The 20,218-nt window shown below is 38.1% G+C and overlaps 2 protein-coding genes across 5 annotated transcripts; one reads left to right on the forward strand and one right to left on the reverse strand.

The window, feature by feature from the left end:
• Window positions 1-1,457: 1,457 nt before the first annotated feature.
• Window positions 1,458-11,062, reverse strand: LOC136248847 (glycine--tRNA ligase-like). Of its 4 annotated transcripts, XM_066040666.1 has the most exons (17): window positions 9,050-9,786; window positions 8,911-8,991; window positions 8,738-8,846; window positions 8,585-8,687; window positions 8,394-8,535; window positions 6,673-6,838; window positions 5,572-5,717; window positions 5,274-5,423; window positions 5,060-5,225; window positions 4,849-5,013; window positions 4,684-4,791; window positions 4,159-4,304; window positions 3,997-4,085; window positions 3,398-3,507; window positions 3,256-3,349; window positions 1,737-1,921; window positions 1,458-1,680 (listed from the first exon to the last, which is right to left on the reverse strand). In XM_066040666.1, the coding sequence occupies exons 5-17, from the start codon at window positions 8,504-8,506 to the stop codon at window positions 1,570-1,572; spliced, it is 1,749 nt and encodes a 582-aa protein (XP_065896738.1). In that variant the 5' UTR covers window positions 8,507-8,535; window positions 8,585-8,687; window positions 8,738-8,846; window positions 8,911-8,991; window positions 9,050-9,786; the 3' UTR covers window positions 1,458-1,569. The 4 variants fall into 4 exon arrangements, with proteins under 4 accessions (XP_065896738.1, XP_065896735.1, XP_065896737.1 ...); XM_066040663.1 differs by lacking the exons at window positions 8,738-8,846; window positions 8,911-8,991; window positions 9,050-9,786 and adding exons at window positions 10,698-10,799; window positions 10,847-11,062; XM_066040665.1 differs by having other exon boundaries at window positions 8,911-9,786.
• Window positions 11,028-20,169, forward strand: LOC136248849 (PAT complex subunit CCDC47-like). Its single transcript, XM_066040667.1, has 13 exons — window positions 11,028-11,228; window positions 12,128-12,267; window positions 12,325-12,378; window positions 13,462-13,589; window positions 14,488-14,653; window positions 17,161-17,226; window positions 17,286-17,387; window positions 17,436-17,546; window positions 18,864-19,014; window positions 19,075-19,178; window positions 19,718-19,795; window positions 19,850-19,939; window positions 19,993-20,169. The coding sequence occupies exons 1-13, from the start codon at window positions 11,084-11,086 to the stop codon at window positions 20,059-20,061; spliced, it is 1,404 nt and encodes a 467-aa protein (XP_065896739.1). The 5' UTR covers window positions 11,028-11,083; the 3' UTR covers window positions 20,062-20,169.
• Window positions 20,170-20,218: the final 49 nt, after the last annotated feature.

A 20,218-nucleotide genomic window follows, 5' to 3' on the forward strand; every position in this document is an offset into this window, starting at 1 on the left:
ATCTACTAGTGGACATTTAATCCCTACTTCATGGTCTATACCCATGACTGAATTAGGAATTAAACATCCACTAGTAAACTGTCAGGTGTAAGTGATCCCCCTTATATTTCACTACTTCCCTAATTGAACTTAAAATTCCTTGTACTGTTTGTTTACTTCTTTGCAACATTATGACTGGTGAACCCACTCGTACTGCATTAGAAGGATAGCTCCAGGCTTATTGTTTTCATCTAAGTAACTATTACTTATACTGAAATAGCGAAGTGGCCATGACGCTTATTTTCAGCTACGTTCAGCCCGTTACAAACAAAGAACACTACATGTACATCTGCAATCAATCCAACAACTTGGGACGATTCCTATTATATACAAACATAGGGAATCCATCACTGCAAATTAACATTAGCAAAGATGAATGGAACACAAAGGAGGACACAGGTGTATAAATTCATACAGCATACTGCGGTATGCCAAAAGGCTCCTGTCAGGCTGAAGTGACATTGAACAGTGAAAAAATCTAGCCTTAACTGTTATGCTTGTCTGAAGGTAGTCAGTCAGTAAAAAAATCCACTAAATACATTTATTCGTTGTAACCTATTGGAAGCATTTCAGGTCATACAAGGCACTTCTGGGCTTGGCTATACCTAACCAATACTGCAAAGGTGCCATGAAGGTAACGTGGGGCTGGTTTAAGGGTGACATTTTTGGTTACAGGTTACAAAAGCCCAAACCTTCATGATCCCTAATATACAGTACTATTGTATTGTATGATAATTTGTATGCACATGACCAAATTGATTTATTAGTGGCTTAAAAAGAAAGCACATATATTGCTTTGAGGCATACATGAAGAACTATCCAATGAACCCACTGTATATTGAGAATATCAAGGGTCACTTGAAAGGACATACAGGAGCTCTCCTTTAACAATGCTGTGCTCACCCCTGAATTAATAATTATCTGAGATAATGTAGTGCAGTGTTAATTACTTTAAGTGTTTGTTGCTCATGGTATATTCCAATATAGGTTGATGTGGAACAAGTAAGCAACGACTTGCCAGCTTCATCCTTGGCATCTGTATTAGCAAAGAAATTAAGTATTACTGGAATCATATTCCCTTTAATCTTCGTTGTACCAGCACTGGTAGTTACTGTAATTCTTTTTGAGACTCCATGTTTTATTGTACAACAGCAATAGAAAGTAATCAAACATTACACATATACATAATACTCTGTATACTACAGTGGAACCTCTCTACTACAGACATCCAGAATTGTTGGCCACTTTTTGTTGTGATACATCAGAGGTTTTCTTGTTTCAGAGGTAAAAAATGTATTAACCAGACCTGTTGGGACCAAAATGTTTGTCCTTATTATGGAGGTTTTTTCTATTATATCCCTAATTCGGGGAGTTTGTTAAGAGAGGTTCCACTGTATGCATAGTTTCATCCAATGCAATTGATTTTAATAAGCAATAATGACTAACTTTCCAGACAGCCACGTGGATCAAACATTTTCACAATATTTTCTGTTACATACAAATAATGCTATGACTAAAGAATTACATTTATCATTGTGGAGAAGTTTCTTGTGCTACAAATATGGGATATATTTGTTCCACCTCAGTCCATGTGGTCCGACCATTCAACAAGTCTGCAACCAATGGAGGAACTTCTTCAATCTATTATAGAAAAAATATATATATATATTTATTTTTGTGAAAAGTGTAGTTCTTACTTTCACTCTGACTTGACGGGTTGTGTCCCTTTCACGTAAAGTGACACTGTTAGAAGTGACAGTATCAAAGTCTATAGTGATACCAAACGGGATGGCTATCTCATCTGTTCTAGCATAACGACGACCAATTGAACCACTGCTGTCATCCACCTTGTGTATGACACCATTTTGTGTTAGCTTTGCAGCTGTGTAAACCATTAGAAATATACACACACATACAAACTTCACATATTAACACACAAAAAACAACCCACAATTCAAAACAACACGTATGTAACAAAGATAAGTATACCAATAGTAAGATGAATGATTGGATTGATTACTGATATGGCAATGTCTACCAAATCAATAATTAGCACAATCATACCAAGAACCAAAATTGCTACCAATGGTTTGCATGGCAAGTATAAATTGCATCTTCATCAGATCAGTTTAATGATGGGTTAGGGGATATAAACAGCACCACTGGATAAAATAAGACTTGTCATCTCAATAATTTATCATCACAATGCAGAATAATTTGAGCATGCATTAAAATGTTTGTGGTTGTCTGGGTGTGTAAAAGAGGCCAGTACACTCGTGTACCACTCTGCGTGGGTGCCGCGAGTGCTATAATTTGTATATAGCACTGCTGCACTAACCGCAGCGAGTGCATTATAACTTATAATGCACTGACCGCAGTGCAATATATTTTATATTGCACTGGCTGGGGTTTTGTGCTACATTGCACAAGTACAGCTGCTACAACACCTCACCAATAGGTGGCAAGACGCTACACAGTTTACTCGAATTCTTATATAGCCTAACATGCGAAATTCGATTGTGGGGCCATACGGGAACGTCACTACTACATTATACATGTGATCTAAAAGCAGCCAATGGCGATCACAGAGGCAAACACGGTAGGTAAAACTCTATTTACATATATATAAACGTAGTTACATACCTCACTAGTTTGATCAAAGCTACCACCTTAACAAATCACTTTTTTAAATAATATTATCCTAATTAATACTCGGCATAACAATCGATTGTGGCGTTGCCATGTGATTGTATGGTCAAGGCCATGCTTGATACGTAATAATGTCGTTAGTTTTAGAGTGCCACATATTGGCATTCTACCGTATAAAAGAAATGTAGCTGCAGTGTAGGATCTTTCCACCTATTAGGTGAGTGGTACATAACAGTTATACAACATGCACTTGTGCTCTGCCTGTATAAACACACTCTCCTTTGGGCCTAACGGTCCTCAGGCTCCTGCGTTTATATCAGGCAGAGCACTCGTGCCCGTTGTATAGCTATATAATGTACTCTTTATGGTATAAAGCTACCAGATAGGTATAACCAGTATCAGCTCTTTAAGGTACAGATAAATCGTATATAACTGAAAAATCCTTCTCTTCCTAGCATATGCAATGGTATTACAACTTGATGATGGCCACTCTGCATGCACTACAAAGCAATACAGCCGCAAAAATTCCTTTACAAACATTATGCTACTATACAAGGTACTACTTACAGATTGTTTTCACAAATGGATCAAACTTCTCGTTGCTACTCAAAGGGAGCACAGAGCAGCCTGTGGGAGCCACAATTGCCGGTAGTGACAACCACTAATAGTGATCATGTGAACAAGACAACATGACAAAATCACACTTTACCCCACGATTCTCATCACCCTCTCGGACATGATAGTTGTGTTCCAGTACACTGTACATGATACGACCAATACCAAAACTTGGTTCAATCACTGATGGCAACACATCCTCAACTATGGAATATATGCATCAGTGAGTGAGTTATCAACTAAATTGTAGTGGAACATCTTCCAAACATCTGTTTAGCAAACAATATTTTCTAAAATAAAAGTTATGGTAGTCTGATTGTATCAGCCTAAGCTAAAATTCTATTATTGGAGTGTCTTTCACTAGAGGTGCCACAGAAGAGAATAAATTTCTTAGTTAACTAGCTGCTATAATTCCTTGTTATAATAATGACATACATGATCAGGTCAGCAAAATAAGGCACGTCAGCACATAAAATTTGCCTACTTTTTGCAAACTACCATGAATCATTACTTAGTATGCCTTTATATGCTATGGCTACACAATTTTCAGCACATATTAAACATTTAATTGTCAAGTTAAAGAATGGAAATATTCTCTTCTAGTACTAAGTTATGGCCTGTTGTGTGATATGTAGTTTGTGCCCACAAGCTGTTTTCATTGGCCCGGTCATATATTTTCAACACACTTATTACCGTGTATCTTTTCTTCAAAACGTTTTATGTTAACCATATTTGGTAAGATAGTGACTGATTCATCAGGTGACACCTGTACCTCGAAAGTCCTAGAGATAGAAAATAATGTAGTTAGGGAGTAGTAGAACTGTATACATCAATCAGCACACTGCAACCACATACCCATCCTTCTTTAAAGCAGCATCTAATTCCTCAACTTCATCATTGCTCATCTCACTCAGTTTCTGCATCACAATTTTGCTCTTTGCTCGAAATGCCTTCCCAATCACACTCTTGTCAGAAACAGCTTGTACCCTCTGTACTGTACGCTACACCCACCAGTTAAGAAACAACCACCTGGTATGGATAGTAGTACTCCCTAAAGATTACCAACTATAATCCAGTGGTGCACTTACTGTGTGCTATATTATTATTATCTAGTTTTGGAAATCACTCTTCCCTGCCTGAGAAAACATACCAACTTATAAGCACTCACTAAGCGATACGCATAAATAACGTGCATGCACAAACACACATACAGTTTATAATACCCTGTATAGTTAAACAGTTGTTTGTCTTAAACATAATTGAATACCCATCTAATAGTGACATCTTAGGGATAACATTAAACTGCAGGCAGGGATGGCCAGTATATAGCTCCTGATTCTGTCAATAATAATGCATGTGTAAATGAAATAATAAGGATACAGGCTCTGTAAGGGTCTCCTGAGCATACAGGTTAGCTCCACTGTGTTTCATGTGGCAATTTAGATCATAGCATGAGCGATCAGCACATCCCACACATTCAACCCAACCCTGCAAAAGGGGTGGAGCTACAGTACATAACTTACAGGGCTACACTACAGCACGTACATAAGAGGTGTGGCACTCTGCATCCCAACAGTCACAAGCGTAGTGAGCCATCTCAGTATCAAGATGTTGTCTAAACCGAAGCTTCTTTTCATCTACACCAATCTTCTTTAAGAACAGAAAAATCCTTCCTAAATAATAGCCCACTGTCTCATTAGCTATTAATCCCTGAAAGAACAACTGTAACAAAAGCTACAGTAAATGACCAACTAACCTGCTTAACAGCATCTCCTAGGCTCAATGGTGCTGCTGGTTCTCCTGACATTTGATTTCCAGATGAGAACAATGTTACAACTAGCTGAGATACTGATGAAAATTTGTTGTGATTTTGTTTCTTGTTGGGATGTACAAAATATTCAATTTCTGCCATCATGAATTCCCTACAGTGAAAGTTGACATGACGTCAGGAGATATACAGCCCCACCCACCTAACTCTGAGGAGCCCTGCTCTCGGAGAGACTTCATTACGAAATGCATGTCCTATCTGAGCTGCACCAAATGGAAGACGACCATTGTTGAATTCTAGTAGCCGTTTGAAGTTGACAAAGATACCCTGTGATGTCTCAGGGCGAAGAAATCTGTCCAACAAACAATAAATCGAGAACGTAACTTTTGTGTATTGTAATGCACACTAGACTACACATTGCACACCCATGCATGCATGTACACACAATACATACTGTGATGACAGTTTCTATGCTATCACAACAAACACAAGCAACTCACGCTGGTATACCATGATCAGGGCCAATATCAGTACCAAACATCAGATTAAATGGCTGAGGAGGAGACACCTCGTTCTTATTGATTGGTGACACCACCTTGTATTTAGCAATCACTTCACCCAGCTCTTCTACAGAGTATGATTCAACCTATAGACCACACACACACACACACTGCATTTATTACACATCTAGTATGGCATTCTTTAGTTAAGATATGTACACCACTATTCAGTGGATAGGACTACTGTACTGACATTTGAGATTTTACACATGCTGTGATTGGATATATTGAGTCTCACTAGTTGACGACCTTCAGGGAGCTTGCAGCCTGCTCCTAAAATGATGAATGTGAGTAATACATCTTGCAGTATTTTGGGTAATTGGTAAAAGTGACTGTTTTTAATGCACTAAGTATAGGGAGTTCAAATTTGGTCCATGTCCAAGTGCAAACCATCAGGTCAAAAGTTGGAACAAAGTGTCACAACCAATGCACCATAATTTACTGATCTTGTATATGGACAGTGTTGGCTACCTGAAAAATAATACAACCACACAAGAGTTGTTACTACGTATTCAATTCAATATACTGGATTGACTATTTTGAATTGTATGCATGCTATGGTTGGATTCACTTAGTGCCTTTAGGGAACCTGCAGTATGCTACTGAATGATGAATATGAGTAGTGGAATAAGAGAATACTCTCTTCTAAGGATTTCATTATTATTTATGCATTATGCTATATATGTAGTACTACTCTCCTTACCGCTGTGCTGCTGGTAACATGATAGCGATGCCCAACAAGAGGGTTGTGGATAAAGTGGTGAGCATGTACACTCATTGACAAGTTAATAATCATTTACCATCTCTAACACATTTCCAGCAGCACAATGGCAAGGAGTGCATAACAGCTCATTATAAAATCCTTTGAAGGAAGTTTTCACTTTAATATTTAATATTCCACTAGGTTCCTTCATGATAACACTTCGGGTGTCCTTGCATATGTAGAATGAATTATGTACAGACTGTAACTTGGGTAGGATAATAAACAACATAGATTGATATGCATATGTGTATGTGACCAATGGTCTATTATTTCCATACTTTTCTCAGTACTGTGTTATACTCTTCTTTCTTTTCACTTGGACACTTTGGGTCTGCCAACAACTGCTCAATGTGCTCGACAAGGAGTTTGTCGGCACGGAAACATTCCCCAGTCTTGACATCCTTCACCATGTAGTCAGCAAACCGATCAACATGACCTGATGCCCTACACAGGAGATCAACCTGTAGTGTCTAAACTGCATGTTACCATAGATACTAAACTAATAACACAGGATTGGAAGCTCCGTTTCATGCACTGACATTCCGGAAGTAGTTAATTTGGCTGTTGCATCAAACACATTAGTTGCATTGCTACCTTGGTTGCTATGCATTGTTATCACAATCACAAGAAGGTCATTGGCGCATATTCCAGGAGCTGTAAGTTCGTCCACATGGCACCAAAATATGTAATTGCTACACTGAGCCACTCTAAAATCACTTGGTTTCAACATGATTACAACAAATGTCAGGAGGGTGCTTAGAAATACCCAAACTGGATACATAAATTAAGTGACTACACACTTGGTAATCACTGGAATAGCGCTGGAGAAGATGTTGAACTGTACCAATGTGTGGTAACAACCATTTGAAATTGTCTCAAATTAATACAATGTCACTAGCTTTACTGCTATGTCTATTATCAAGATAATGATGGGACATCATAATTATGACTAACATAGTTGTTGAGATTTACCTCCCAGCCCCTATTTTCGACCAATCGGAAGCCACAAATGGGCTACTTACATATATACATCCTCTCAATGTCCAAGCATCCACATTCAACAACACAATTCAACAAATATTATAGACAAGAGGACAATACCAACCACCCTACATATCTGTACATATTTAGGAGAACCCAAATAAGAAAACACAACAAAACATCAAACAGTTTAAAAGTATTGTACCAATACCAATACTAGTAATGGTATTGGCAGTATCAGACTTGTAACAGTAAAGCTATACTGTAAATGTCCAATACCAACTTATCTTTGTATGATGTGTTGCTTTTCAAGATGGCGGCATATGTAGCATGTCAAACAGAGTTGAGCAAGAACTGATGTAAGTCATGAATTCTTTGAAAGAAGCCAGCCACTAGCATTTGTTAGTATGGTAAAAACTAGTGGTGTGCAATATATCGAAAAATATCGATATCGCGATAATTTGTCAATATTGTTATCGTATTGATTTCTATACCACTAGTAGATTTCGATATTATCGAAAAGTATCGATAATTATCGAAATATCGAAGAATGTTTCAATAAATCATCAGCATTTAGTGTGTGATTGTGCAATCATGCTAGAAATGAAGGTTGGTTCTGTACAATCTAGCCACTTTAAAAGCTTGTCTACCAGTTTTTCTATTAGTTCTATGCAATAGTTTTGCAGTGTAAATTGTATTTGAAGCATATTTATAAATATCGGCCACCCATGCAATTACTCCACCTACACAATTAAAAATTATCAAAAATCGAATTGAAATTTCGATATTTGCCCTATTATCATATCGATATCGTATCGAAATGAAAATCCCGATATCACACACCACTAGTAAAAACAGTAGTACAGCTGTAAGCCACAAAATAAGATTCATTGTGAAGAGATGGCACGAAACCAGTAAACTGTACGTTATAAGTTTTGTATAATTACTGTATATTTGGTATTGAATTGGTACTGAAAAAGTGGTATCGTGCATCACTATTTACAAGATCTCTACTCACTTTAGTACGGGATAAGGTGTCAACATACTACAAGCAACCTCTAATAGCTGGTCCTCCAACACAAAGTGTGACCGCCATAATGACATTATGTTACCAATCATCGCACAGCCCATGGGACCATAGTCGTACAAACCAGCTACACCTGTTGGTGATGTAATATGATAATTGGTTATACAGGTTATTATATGCACCTCCGTATATGGAAAATGATGGGGCAAAGAAAAATCTTCTTTTGAGGAGGCTTTCAAGTCCTTCACGATCAAACTTAATCTCTTTAGGCAGTAGCTTCTTCTCCTGTAATGAACAGAAAATTATGACAACAAAATAAATAGTGACTAGCGTACTACATATATCAAGCAGTACGGCAGTACTGTTTAAGTAGGGATCCCCTTGAAAATGACGTGAGCCGCCTTAAAAAATCATCCTAGAGACATCTTATGCCACGAAAATCACCTTTACGGAATAATATTAGTCCATCTAACATGAAATACAGCATTACAAACAAGAAAACACTTACCGGTGACCAGATATAGAATCTTTAAAAAACCTCCAAAACTTGAAATTTTGTCTCACTCGCTCACTGACCACAGTCGCAAGCCTAGAGCCCAAACAAAGCAGTACACGGTCACCATTTTAAGCCACAACAACAAACTCACTGGTGGGATGTGCCTTTCAGGGTTCCAACAAGTATATGCCCTGTGCGCCTTGTCCTTCCTTTTATCTTCAATCAGGTTGGTTGTCTTCTTCTCCAAGCATTGAAACCATACTGAGGCATTAATTTTCCACATCAACACTTTTTTTGTAGACACCACAAAATTATTTCAGAAAGTGCTTATGCTGCTGAAAGAGCAGGCACTTATAATTTCAAGTGCTGCATGTGAAATCTATTAAGGCTGCTGAGTTGTCACTTCGACTTTTGCCAATGCCTGGACTGCAATCGACGAAGAGATTCGTTACTTAATAGATGGACTGATACTTGACAGCTCGTTCCTCTGAACACACTGACTCAGCCAGACGGCGAGATCAGTGAGTGACTGGATAGTACCCGAGTGAAAATTGTCATTACTTCATCCTGTTAGTCGAGACTAAGCTCTAGACAACTGAAAGGGCCTGTTCGTTCAAACAACTTCCGGCCCGGGTGAATAGAAAGCGGACCATCATCACTGAGACAGGTCATAGATCTCAGCGCCACTGCTACTACGATCAAAGATAAGCTATGCACTCTACTACGGGCCTATGTGCTTCCAATTTTGGCACAGTACATACTTTAATAAGCTGTACAGGAACTTAATAGCTAGTTCACAAGTTACACTGTAACTAGCTGTGCTACAACAAAAAACTAAACAAACTAGTATTTTTAAAAAATTGTTAATTTAAAAATGAAGTAGGGATCTATGCAATAAAAAGTAGTGAAACAAGAGATGAATGATGGTATTACAGCATAGCTCAATGGGAAAGTCCCTACTTTGGAATTGAGCAAAATTATAGCTAACGTGCCAAAGTAGGGACTTTCCCATCGAGCTATGCTGTAATACCATCATGCATATGTTTCACTACTGTTTATAGCATAGATCCCTACTTCATGTTTAAATTAACATTTTTTAAAAATACTAGTCATCTGCAAGTGTTCTATTTTTTATAGATATTTAAATTCCAAATAGAAAACTTTACATGAGATCGACTTAAAGACATTCAAGTCATATTTACTTACTTATATATTACCCTTAAGACAAAGATTATAAAGATCAATTTTAATCCCTACTTTTAGCTAATTTGATGGTCTCATTTCAAGATGCTACCCAAAAGTAGGCATTAAAGTGTGTCTCATTTTAGCAAGTAGTTGTCTAATCTTGTTTCCTTACTTTTTATCGCTGGATCATTTCTCATTTCAACTGTAACATCTTTGAGCTTGTTTCCTTACTTTTTGTAGCGTGTATATTATATCATAGATAATCTATGATTATTATCCACCCCTACTTCCATTTTGAAATTTTCAATTTTTTAAAAATAGCTAGTAAACAATAACATTAGTTGATTTCAAAGCAATGGGAAAGGCATTCGGTATGCTTTATATGGGTGCCTAACTAGAGATTCAAAAAATTTACCAAGTGCAGTGATCATAACAGTACTACAATGGGTAAACATGGTTTGACTTAGCTATTTTACTACAGTAAAAATTTAGGTTCTCAAGTTACAGCCAATTACTATGGCTGTGCCATATTATCTCGCCGAATAGTAATGCAATACAACAAGCTGTATGTGAAGCTTTATAATTATAGCTGCATACAATATTTTGAAAAATACCCCATCTTCCAGCTTCTTCTTATATTCTTTCAGTTTTGCTACTGCCTCGGTTATCTCGCCTTTCGGTTTCCCCTCTTCTTTTAAGCGCCTCACAACATCTCCCTAGACAATTGGACATCACTTTTTATAAAGTATAATCAGACATTTACCTGCTCCTTGACGGCAGCTCGTAACGGAGCGAGTGGATTTTCGTTTGTGGCCATAGAACTGAATAATCTCAAATGACTAAAAAGAATCGGTCGGCGTGGTGATTTACTACAAAACAACGCTCTACAGTTTTCTCTAAGGCAGCGAAGGATTACAAAAGACATCCAACAATGCACCAAACATTTAGAACCAACACCACGTTGTGCGAGGTGCGCACTATTAAGAAATAGGTTTTAAAAATGAGGCACTTGTTGCTGTTCTCCGTGTTGGTGGTTTGGTGTGGTGTGTTCGTGTACTCACATCCTAAGGATGATGACTTCGCTGAGTTTGAAGACGACGAAGAATTTGAAACGGACGTGTTTGAAGACGGAGACAGCGAAGACGGTAGACAAATAACATGCTAACTGTTGTTGTGGCGGGATACTCAGCACTTGTTATAAAACACTACAGGAAAATTATAATACACTCCAAGCAAATGTACTCCTGCACACAAACTTTAGCTGCAAATCATATGTAGCCTCCTTCAGGTTCCTGGAGAGATAGTTACTAAATATACCCCAAATAATGTACCCATTAATGTTGCACCTTGCCTACCCCAGATAGTAAGGATTTGTCATCTGAAGTTGTCCCTAGAAGGCATTGTACTTTAATAGCTGAAGAATATTGTTCAAAATGTGGTGAATAGGTGGACATAAGCATCCCATGCCTACCTCATCTTATGTGCAACTTTGTATGGTCAGGACCAACAACAAGTATTGATAGCACACATGATAACTCTTAAAGTCATGACACTTCAATGTGTCCCTTTGACATCTAATTACTGTGTAGTGATATTGCTTCCAGGATTTGTATTAGCTTGCATCAATTAGTCTTAGGTGGGCCATGTTCATGGCCACAAGGACCATTTGCTATTTTCATTTGTCGATTGTCCATCACTTGCTGGAGGGGTAGTAAGGGTAACCCTGAAACTTTTAAAGAAAACCTCTTTTGAGAGATATTCAGCCCCCCATGCTTGTGATACAGTTATATGGCTGCATGTCTACAGCACACCTGTCTAGTCATGTCTGAGGTGCAGTTGTATTTCTTATGACTAATGATTTGTATGTACGAAATTCTTTACATGAGTTGTACACAAATGATATAATTGAGACAGTGGCTGGGTTAAGAAGGTGACTATTGTATAGTGGCACAAATATTTCTCTTGGTCCTGAAGGCTTGAATATTTATTCACCATTGTTGTGTAGTTACCTAGTGAAGTTTGCCAGTTTGATACACACTTGTAGATGATGTATCAGTAGAAGGAGAGTTCGACGAAGAAGTGGAAGAAGATGACTTTGAAACAGACGAGGACCTAGATGACAGTGGCGTCATTGAGGAAGATGATGATGTGGAGGTGGAGACTATCGACACTGAAGAGTTTGAGGTAACCATAAGAACGTGTACTAGTGTTGTTACCATGGATACCATGATGTTTGTGTAGGACTACACTAGTGGCTCATCAGACGACAGAAAATCAGATATTAAAATCTCTGAGGTGAGTTGAAGGTTGCCACACATTAAATTGTATGCCCCTCTATTATGTGCACTTTGGAACACTTCCAAAGTTTCGTTGCGTACTTTTTGAGATCGTAATGAACTGATTTTTCACACTCGAAAAACCATATGCAGAGTCATTGGTCCATTCTCAATTTACTCAACCAGTATTTGTATCCAAGCTTCAAAACTTCGGTCCCTCAATATATATTTTTTGCCATGCATTAACCACAAGTAACTCATTATTATTATTATTATTATTATTGCTGATGCATGGTATGGGTATCCACTAGAAGGAGAATATTGTAGACATGTAATATAACCATATAAGGGAAAAAATTTCAAAAGGTTAAATTTTTAAAAGCAGTGCTTGATTAGAAGTTGGAAAATTTTTTTTTTAAAACAGATCTTTACCACACTGCCCTTTAGATAATAATTTGCAAATTCTGTGTGCTAGTAGCTAACAGTGGTTACATTGATCTCATACAATAAAATTTGCTGCTTTGGTCGTTAATTAAGCTAGCTATATACTGGTAGATATTGATTAGTCCCATCTGGCTTTGGTAGAATCACATCCATCCCTTCCTCCCTTGTGGCTTGAATATCTATACTTGAACCAACCACTGTGAGTTGTAATTATGGTCTAAAACTTGAGAGAAAATCATTTAGTAGCCTGAGTGAAAAGTATGATAGCATATAGCTAGACTACCTGTAGAAGGCCTGGAAAAGAGTCCACTAGTTGTGGCTCAATCTGCAGGCCATTCAGATTCCAGCTATGCAACTTGCGGTGGGCTTCAAGCACTGATATTCACTTTCAAGACTCACAATGTCGTTCATGCTAGCTACGTATTGAATTTGCTTTCCAGGCTTTCCAGTGGCCCAGTGTCTACAGCTATCAATATAGCTAACTGATTAAGTAGAAAACAAACACCTGAACTTCGTTCCACATTGATTACTACTTTTAAGGTGTAATGTTGGTCCTTGTATTCATAAAAACATCAAAAATGCAATTGTTATTTAACCTTTCGAAATTTCCCGTTCTACAGTAGTGTGTCTGTTATTCCCTTGTTTTGTGTGTTTCCAGTCTGCAGTGGCACAGTACTCCACATGGCACTGGTATTATGCTGAGATATTGATGTTGTTAGGATTAGTGTGTTACCTACTCAACTACATTATGGGTCGTACCCGTAACCAGTCGCTAGCTGTGGCTTGGTGAGTGAAGTCTGTGTGTGTGTGTGTGTGTGTGTGTGTGTGTGTGTGTGTGTGTGTGTGTGTGTGTGTGTGTGTGTGTGTGTGTGTGTGTGTGTGAGGCAGCATAGCCAAGTGGCTAGAGCATTAGCCTGGTAATCAAAAGGTTCCAGGTTCGATGCCCAGTTATAACAACTTTGTGTTGTTGTTTCCTTGAACAAGAAATTTTACTCACATTGCTCTAGTCAACTGCAGCCCACCCAGCTGTAACATCGATGGGTACCTGGTAGGGTTGAAAGAATACAAATACATCCTCCGAAGCTTCTTTTGAAAATGTTACCGAAGCTTCGAAGCTTTTTTACAAATGTCATGTCAACAATTAATGAACACAATTGATGGTGCACTGTCGTGCAAACTCCTAATCTTAGTTATAGCTCCAGTAACTACACTAGAATGTATGTAAATGGCAGCTTCCACAAGGAGTGACAATACTTGTGCAACTGGTTTAACTTGTTAGTAACCATGGTAACGAAACTTTGGTGGGGTAAAGCAGCATCCGAATGTTATGAAACCAAATGAAGCTTCAAACTATTTGTCTTAACCCTAGTACCTGGTTAAACTGGGGAAGCAAATTCCAACTGTCCATGTCTCACATAGTAGGTGAGGGTCCAGGTGGGACCTCGGGTGTCTACACTTTCACCTGTGAGACATAGCACAGCCTCCTGTGGGTTACTAGTTCTGCCCCAGGAGTGCTGACTCAAGCACCTGTGTGCAGTGTCCCAGTGCTGGCCCACTGGGTAGGCGTGACTGTGCTAGCACGGCAGCTGAATGCCTTGCTTTGTGTGTGTGTGCGTGTGTGTGTTGAAAAGTGTTACAGTGTATGTGGTACATGTTTCCAGGAAGTCTTTACTTCATTCCACAGGCTAGAAGCTCATCTGGAGCTACTGAAGGCTAACTTCACTATTGTTGGTGACAATGGTGAAGGGGATTCTGCCACTGAAGAGGAGCTGATCAAACAGAGTGATAACTCCTACGTGTTGTGGTCGTCAGGGCGACAAGGGTGTAACTCCATGATAATACAAATGAAGGTATATACTCGTTGCAACTATTTACCATACACTATTTTAACCCTTTAATGGCCACTACCGTCATTGGCAGTATAGGATCATATGGTAGGATGCACAATAAACTTAGACAATTTAGTAAAGTTCATGAGCAGTTCATGAATTCACCAGCTGTTCATGACGAGTAAGCCTTCATGAAAGTTCTTGAAAATTTTAGAACATGTTGCAAAGTTTTTTGTGCGCTCTACTGTAACTCACCCATAGAATATGATTTTGTCTTGCTGTACCCAGTATATATCACACATTTCATAGCAAAATGTGACCTGCTGAGAAAAAACCAGCTGTTTTTGTACATTCCTTGAATTCCATTTTATTGCTTCTCTGTTATCATACAGTACAATAGCACTGTATAGTAGGGGCCACAAATGTGTGGGCGTCAAGAAACCAACCTCACTTTTCCTAGACGACGATGAGGTGGTATTGGTTAGGTAAAACTAAGCCCAAACAAGCCTTCAGATCGACCCAAAATGCTTTCAACCAGTTGCTACGGAATTTATAAAACAATTATTTAATGGAATTGTCTGGTGACTGACTGACTGACTGATGCCTTCAGGCAAGCATAACTTGATAATGACTAAGGCTACAGGCTTGATTTTTTTTACTGTTTGATGTCGCTTCAGCCTAAGAGGTGCCTTTTGGCATACTGCAGTATGTACAATGCATTCTTCATGGACTTACCAGTGTCCTCCTTTGCGTCCCATTCATCTTTGATGACAGTGAAAAGTGTTGATTTGGCTGTAGCACATGATGGCTTCCCTTCGTAACAAATCGTCCGTATTTTTTATAGTGGCTACTTTGATTGCAGAGGTGCTTTTTGTACAGTTCTTGATTCATACTGCTGTGTAAAGAGTTGAACATAGCCGACAATGAAACGTAATGGATATTTCACTTTTCAGATGATAATTGATATAACTGGGGCGTACGGCGCTATTCCTTTCTTTGATGCGGTATGTATGGGTTAACCACTCATAATAATTATTTACGAAAAAATTAACAAACAAGTACACAAAAAAAATGGAATTTTCAACTAGAGTATAGACCATAGCACATCAATAAAAGTACTGAAACTAACTGAAGTAGTGTGTGATATTAAATCACAGTGAAGCAATAAAAAGTGTTATATCCATACTGTTATGGTATCTTGAGCACAGTAGGAATATAAAACTTCTTATTATTTTATGGTAATGTAATGTCATGCACTAATCCAGCTTGTTTCAGTACTTTTTATCGATGTGCTATGGTCCCTACTCTAGTTTAAAATTCCAAATTTTTTGAGTACTTGTCTTTAGTAACGGACATCCAAAATTTCAGTCTTTTGTGATGAGTAGTCTTGGAGTTATAGCGCTAGACAATTGGAATAGTCATAAGTTCAATATGTACAGCAACTAGCCGGCAAAGGTGATTATATACATCTCCATACACACAAAGAAGAAGGCCACTCCAACAATGAAATGATGACAGTAAACCTTGCTTCTACTGCATCGTACAGTAAATAAGCACCCATAACCCGCGTGCCTTATACTGTATGAACATGAAACAAAGATTTTCTTACTCCCAACGAAAAGGTGAATCCAATGGTGTATACATAGGTTTTATTGATTTGAGCTTTGTTTCAAAGTGATTAAAATGTGCATAATTTTTTTATGTAGCGTGCGTATTTTTACCCAGTTATTTCAATACATTTTTGTTGCAAAATATAATTTGCGAAAACAGCCAGTTTTTACTCAGCTGGTCACAAATGTGCTAGTAGTGAAGTAGTCAGGTCCTGTTTCGGGGATATCCGGATCTTTCCCAGACTAGTGCGTGTTTATTATGTAATACATAAGGATAATTAAATTGTTCTTTAAATGTTATTTGATAAAGTGTTATGGAGACTGCATGTAGAGTCAACAGTTGGTTGCTTTATCCCAGACATGGCATAGTGGACATGAGTACATATACACATGTGCAACAGCAAAAATGAGACAAATTACAAACCAGCTGTGGAATGGATTGCACTGTATGTAAACCATATAGGATAGTTCTTTGGAGTATAAGACATCTTTGTACAAGTTAGTTGGGATTTTGTTGTTTGTTCAGGCTGGTTTTTTACAAGAGTTTAGACTTTGCTGTTTGATAGCTTTGTTGTTGTTACTGTTATGTAAACAAAAACAACTCCTTATATTATAGCGAGTTCTGCGTATTGGTGATTTGTGAGTCAGCAATTTCGTTAATGGGCCTCAGAATTTGGCTATCAATGGGTTGAGAATGTGATTTTGCAAAACTACCTTTGATATATATTAACATGTCCTCCATTGCATTTCCATTGGAACACTAAACAATCAAGGAAACTATTGTGAAAAATAAGTCTCTCACGTACCATACACAGAGTGTATAGCAAATTAGCAATTAATTGATGAATTGTAATTTTGTCTCTATTTTTAGCTATACAATAAAAGCATTGTGTTGTTAAAATATTTTCATACCTACAGCTTCAAAAACGTCACGATCTTTTGTTCTTACTTATGAACGCAGTCCGACCAAACCCAGACACTTTTGTGAGTTGTTTACCACAAGTAGTGTACAAAAAAATTTGGTTGTGGTTTTCTATTTACAGGTTGTCAGTGTACAATTGGCCGATCATGATATGGACAACTTCGTACTGGCTGTTTCCAAGAAGAAAAGTGCTGTTAAAATGATGAAGGAGTTATCAGATATTGTGAGTGCTGGCTATTGTAGATAGTTGCATTTCCTATTTGTGTTGTAGCAAAACTATTGCCCTGAGAGACGGTCAGCAGATAAGTTCAATCTTCCAAGTTCTTTTGTTGTTCTACCTGAAATTCATGAGGCTGCAATGGCAATTCTTTCACACAATACAGTAAGTTGATATTGTTTTCAACTGTCATGAGCTCTAAGTTTGTATTCTAACAACGTATTTGTTGAGGTCTCTTATCATAAAGTACAGTAGTACTGTATAGTAGAGACAAGCAAGGTTTGGTCGTGGCCCACAATAAAATACAGTATCGCCCAAAAACCTGCCTTGATATATCCTCACAATGATGTGACGGTGTTGGTTGGGTAAAATCAAGCCCAAAAGTTCCTTCAGTTCAACCCGAAAAGTTTCTGTCAAGTTGCCACAGAATTTTCCTGCCTGCCTAACTGATGTGTTCAGTCAAGCATAGTAGAAAACTGACTACAGCTACAACCCTAGGCTACTTCTTTCACGGAGTATGTAATGTCCAATTGTAAAATAATAGGAAGTGAATATCCCTACTGTGATACCATAGAGTCTGGTTGTTAGGTGCATACACCTAATAAAAGTTCGCAAAAAAAGAACATAGTTGTTAAGCGCATGCGCCTAATAAATAAACCTCGTCGTGACTATTATGGATTCACACCCTTGGGGTGGTGTGAATTGCTGTCATTTCACGTACCAATATTTTGAGTCCAGTTTTTGTGCACTGGATCCTTTGTGTGGAGCATATTACAGAAGACTGCTTCGCTTGGTAAGTATAGTACAGGTACGTATTTTGGCTTTATACTACTTTTTGAAATTTCGTGCTATATACTATTAGCAAAACTTTAGCATTTCTTCTCTTGTATAGCTTCGTCTCCTGTTGGAGCTTCATGTTTGTCCACATGCACTTATCTACTATGATTAAGTACAAGAAATGGGTATGCGCTTAACAGGTAATATGTGCTTAATATATACGTGTGCTTAACATCCAGACTCTACGGTATTCACTTCTTATTGTTTTATAGTGCTACTCTGATCCAGCTTGTTTCAAACATTGTCCCTACTCTAGTTTGAAAATTTTACTATTTTTCATTTCCCTGTTCAGTACATACCTGTACATATGCAATTTCAAATACGTTTTTTGATACCTAGAATTGGACAAGTAGTTACGTATGCTTCATACACATATCTTTACCCACCGAACACACAGTATGTAGGTGCATACATAATTGCGGTTACAAACTCGTCAGAAAGGAAGATGTGTGTAGCACTGTTCAGATGGTGGCCAGTAGCCACAGTCCCTAATGTATAACAAGACCACTTTATTGTAATGACTATGTCAAGTAAGTCCAATAGGTGGTCCTATCAATATGATTTCGCCAGTTATGCTAATTAATTTTGCCATTCATCCTTTGCACAACATTCTCCATATCTGATGTAATGTTCCTACTACAACAGATATCATCAGTGTTCCAGCGATATGAAGAACTAATAGAAACACTTCACATATCAGACCAGTACACCGGAGTGGTTGATGATATGGCTGAGGATGATAGTGGTGGGGTTGTGGTGAAGATTCCTGAAAGGAAGATCATCTTCACCTATACTGGTAAGCCCTGCATAACTTCTACTTTGTGCTATCAGCCATGCCTCTTTTCTGTTGCTGCAGCTCCCAGAGCAGCTCGTCATGGGAACATGAAGAGTGTAGAACCGTTGCTACGCTTCTTGCTGCAGTTGATTGATAGAATTAACAAGTACAGGCTGAGCAAAGAAGTATGTTTTGGCTGCTCTTAATGCATTGAGAATTTTAAGCAGGCTTACTGTATTCCTTAAGATTGAGTGTAAGGCCGACCATAGCATACTGTACATTGATAATTAGGATAGTTGTTCATGCATGGTCTACCTCACTAATAAGGACACGTTGATAATCAGGACACTTGTCTGTGGTCCTGTTTGCAAACAGGAGCCAAAAAAGTTCTTGAAATTTGATAATTTCAAGCCTTGGGGGGGAGGACAAGCCCAACTGCACATGTAAAAATATTGTGCAAAAAAAATTTTTTTCATGCAAGTCTCTACCAAAAGTAGAATGGGCTTGACAATGCTCGATGCATAATTTCAATTTTATTTTTGCTAACGCTTCAAAGTGCATGCAATTTTGTTCTACTTCCCTGCATCTGGAATAAGTGTTTGACTATCTATGTTTTCTCTTACCCCACAGCAAGGTTACTACTGTAGTAGTATTGCCTGCTAGTACAGGCAAACACTGTTGTTATAGTCATACATATTGTCATTACCCTGTTCTACATTATCAGGGTCGTGACAAAGCCACCAAGAATCGACAACGAGTTGCACAAAATGTACAAAAGCTGAGCCACCAGCAGAGACAAGAGGTAATAATATTACAACATTTTCTGTGAAGAAGTATTTAATGATTACATGTATAGGCAGCACAAGTAAGGAAAGAGGAACGTAAAAAAGCAGAAAAGGAAAAGCTGCTACAAGAAACAGATCCTGACAAAACCCGCAAATGGGAGGTACGTTTGACAGTTTATACACTCTAGGACCACTTCAAGTGTGGTTGTTGCAGGAGAAGGAACACAAACGAGCTCTCAAGAAGCAATCAAGAGTCAAGCAAAAATTGATGCGTGTTGGGTGACCTCCTTTAGAGCAATTTAACAATATAGAGTGGTATAAAAATATTAATAATTCATATATACTTGGTCTATGCTGGTAGTCATATACCAAAACTTTCTAGTACAACTTGTACATGTTACAATGTGGGAAAGATGCAACACCAAAGGCTAAGACTTTGG

Source organism: Dysidea avara, chromosome 3 (assembly GCF_963678975.1).
Source record: "Dysidea avara chromosome 3, odDysAvar1.4, whole genome shotgun sequence".
NCBI lineage: Eukaryota > Metazoa > Porifera > Demospongiae > Dictyoceratida > Dysideidae > Dysidea > Dysidea avara.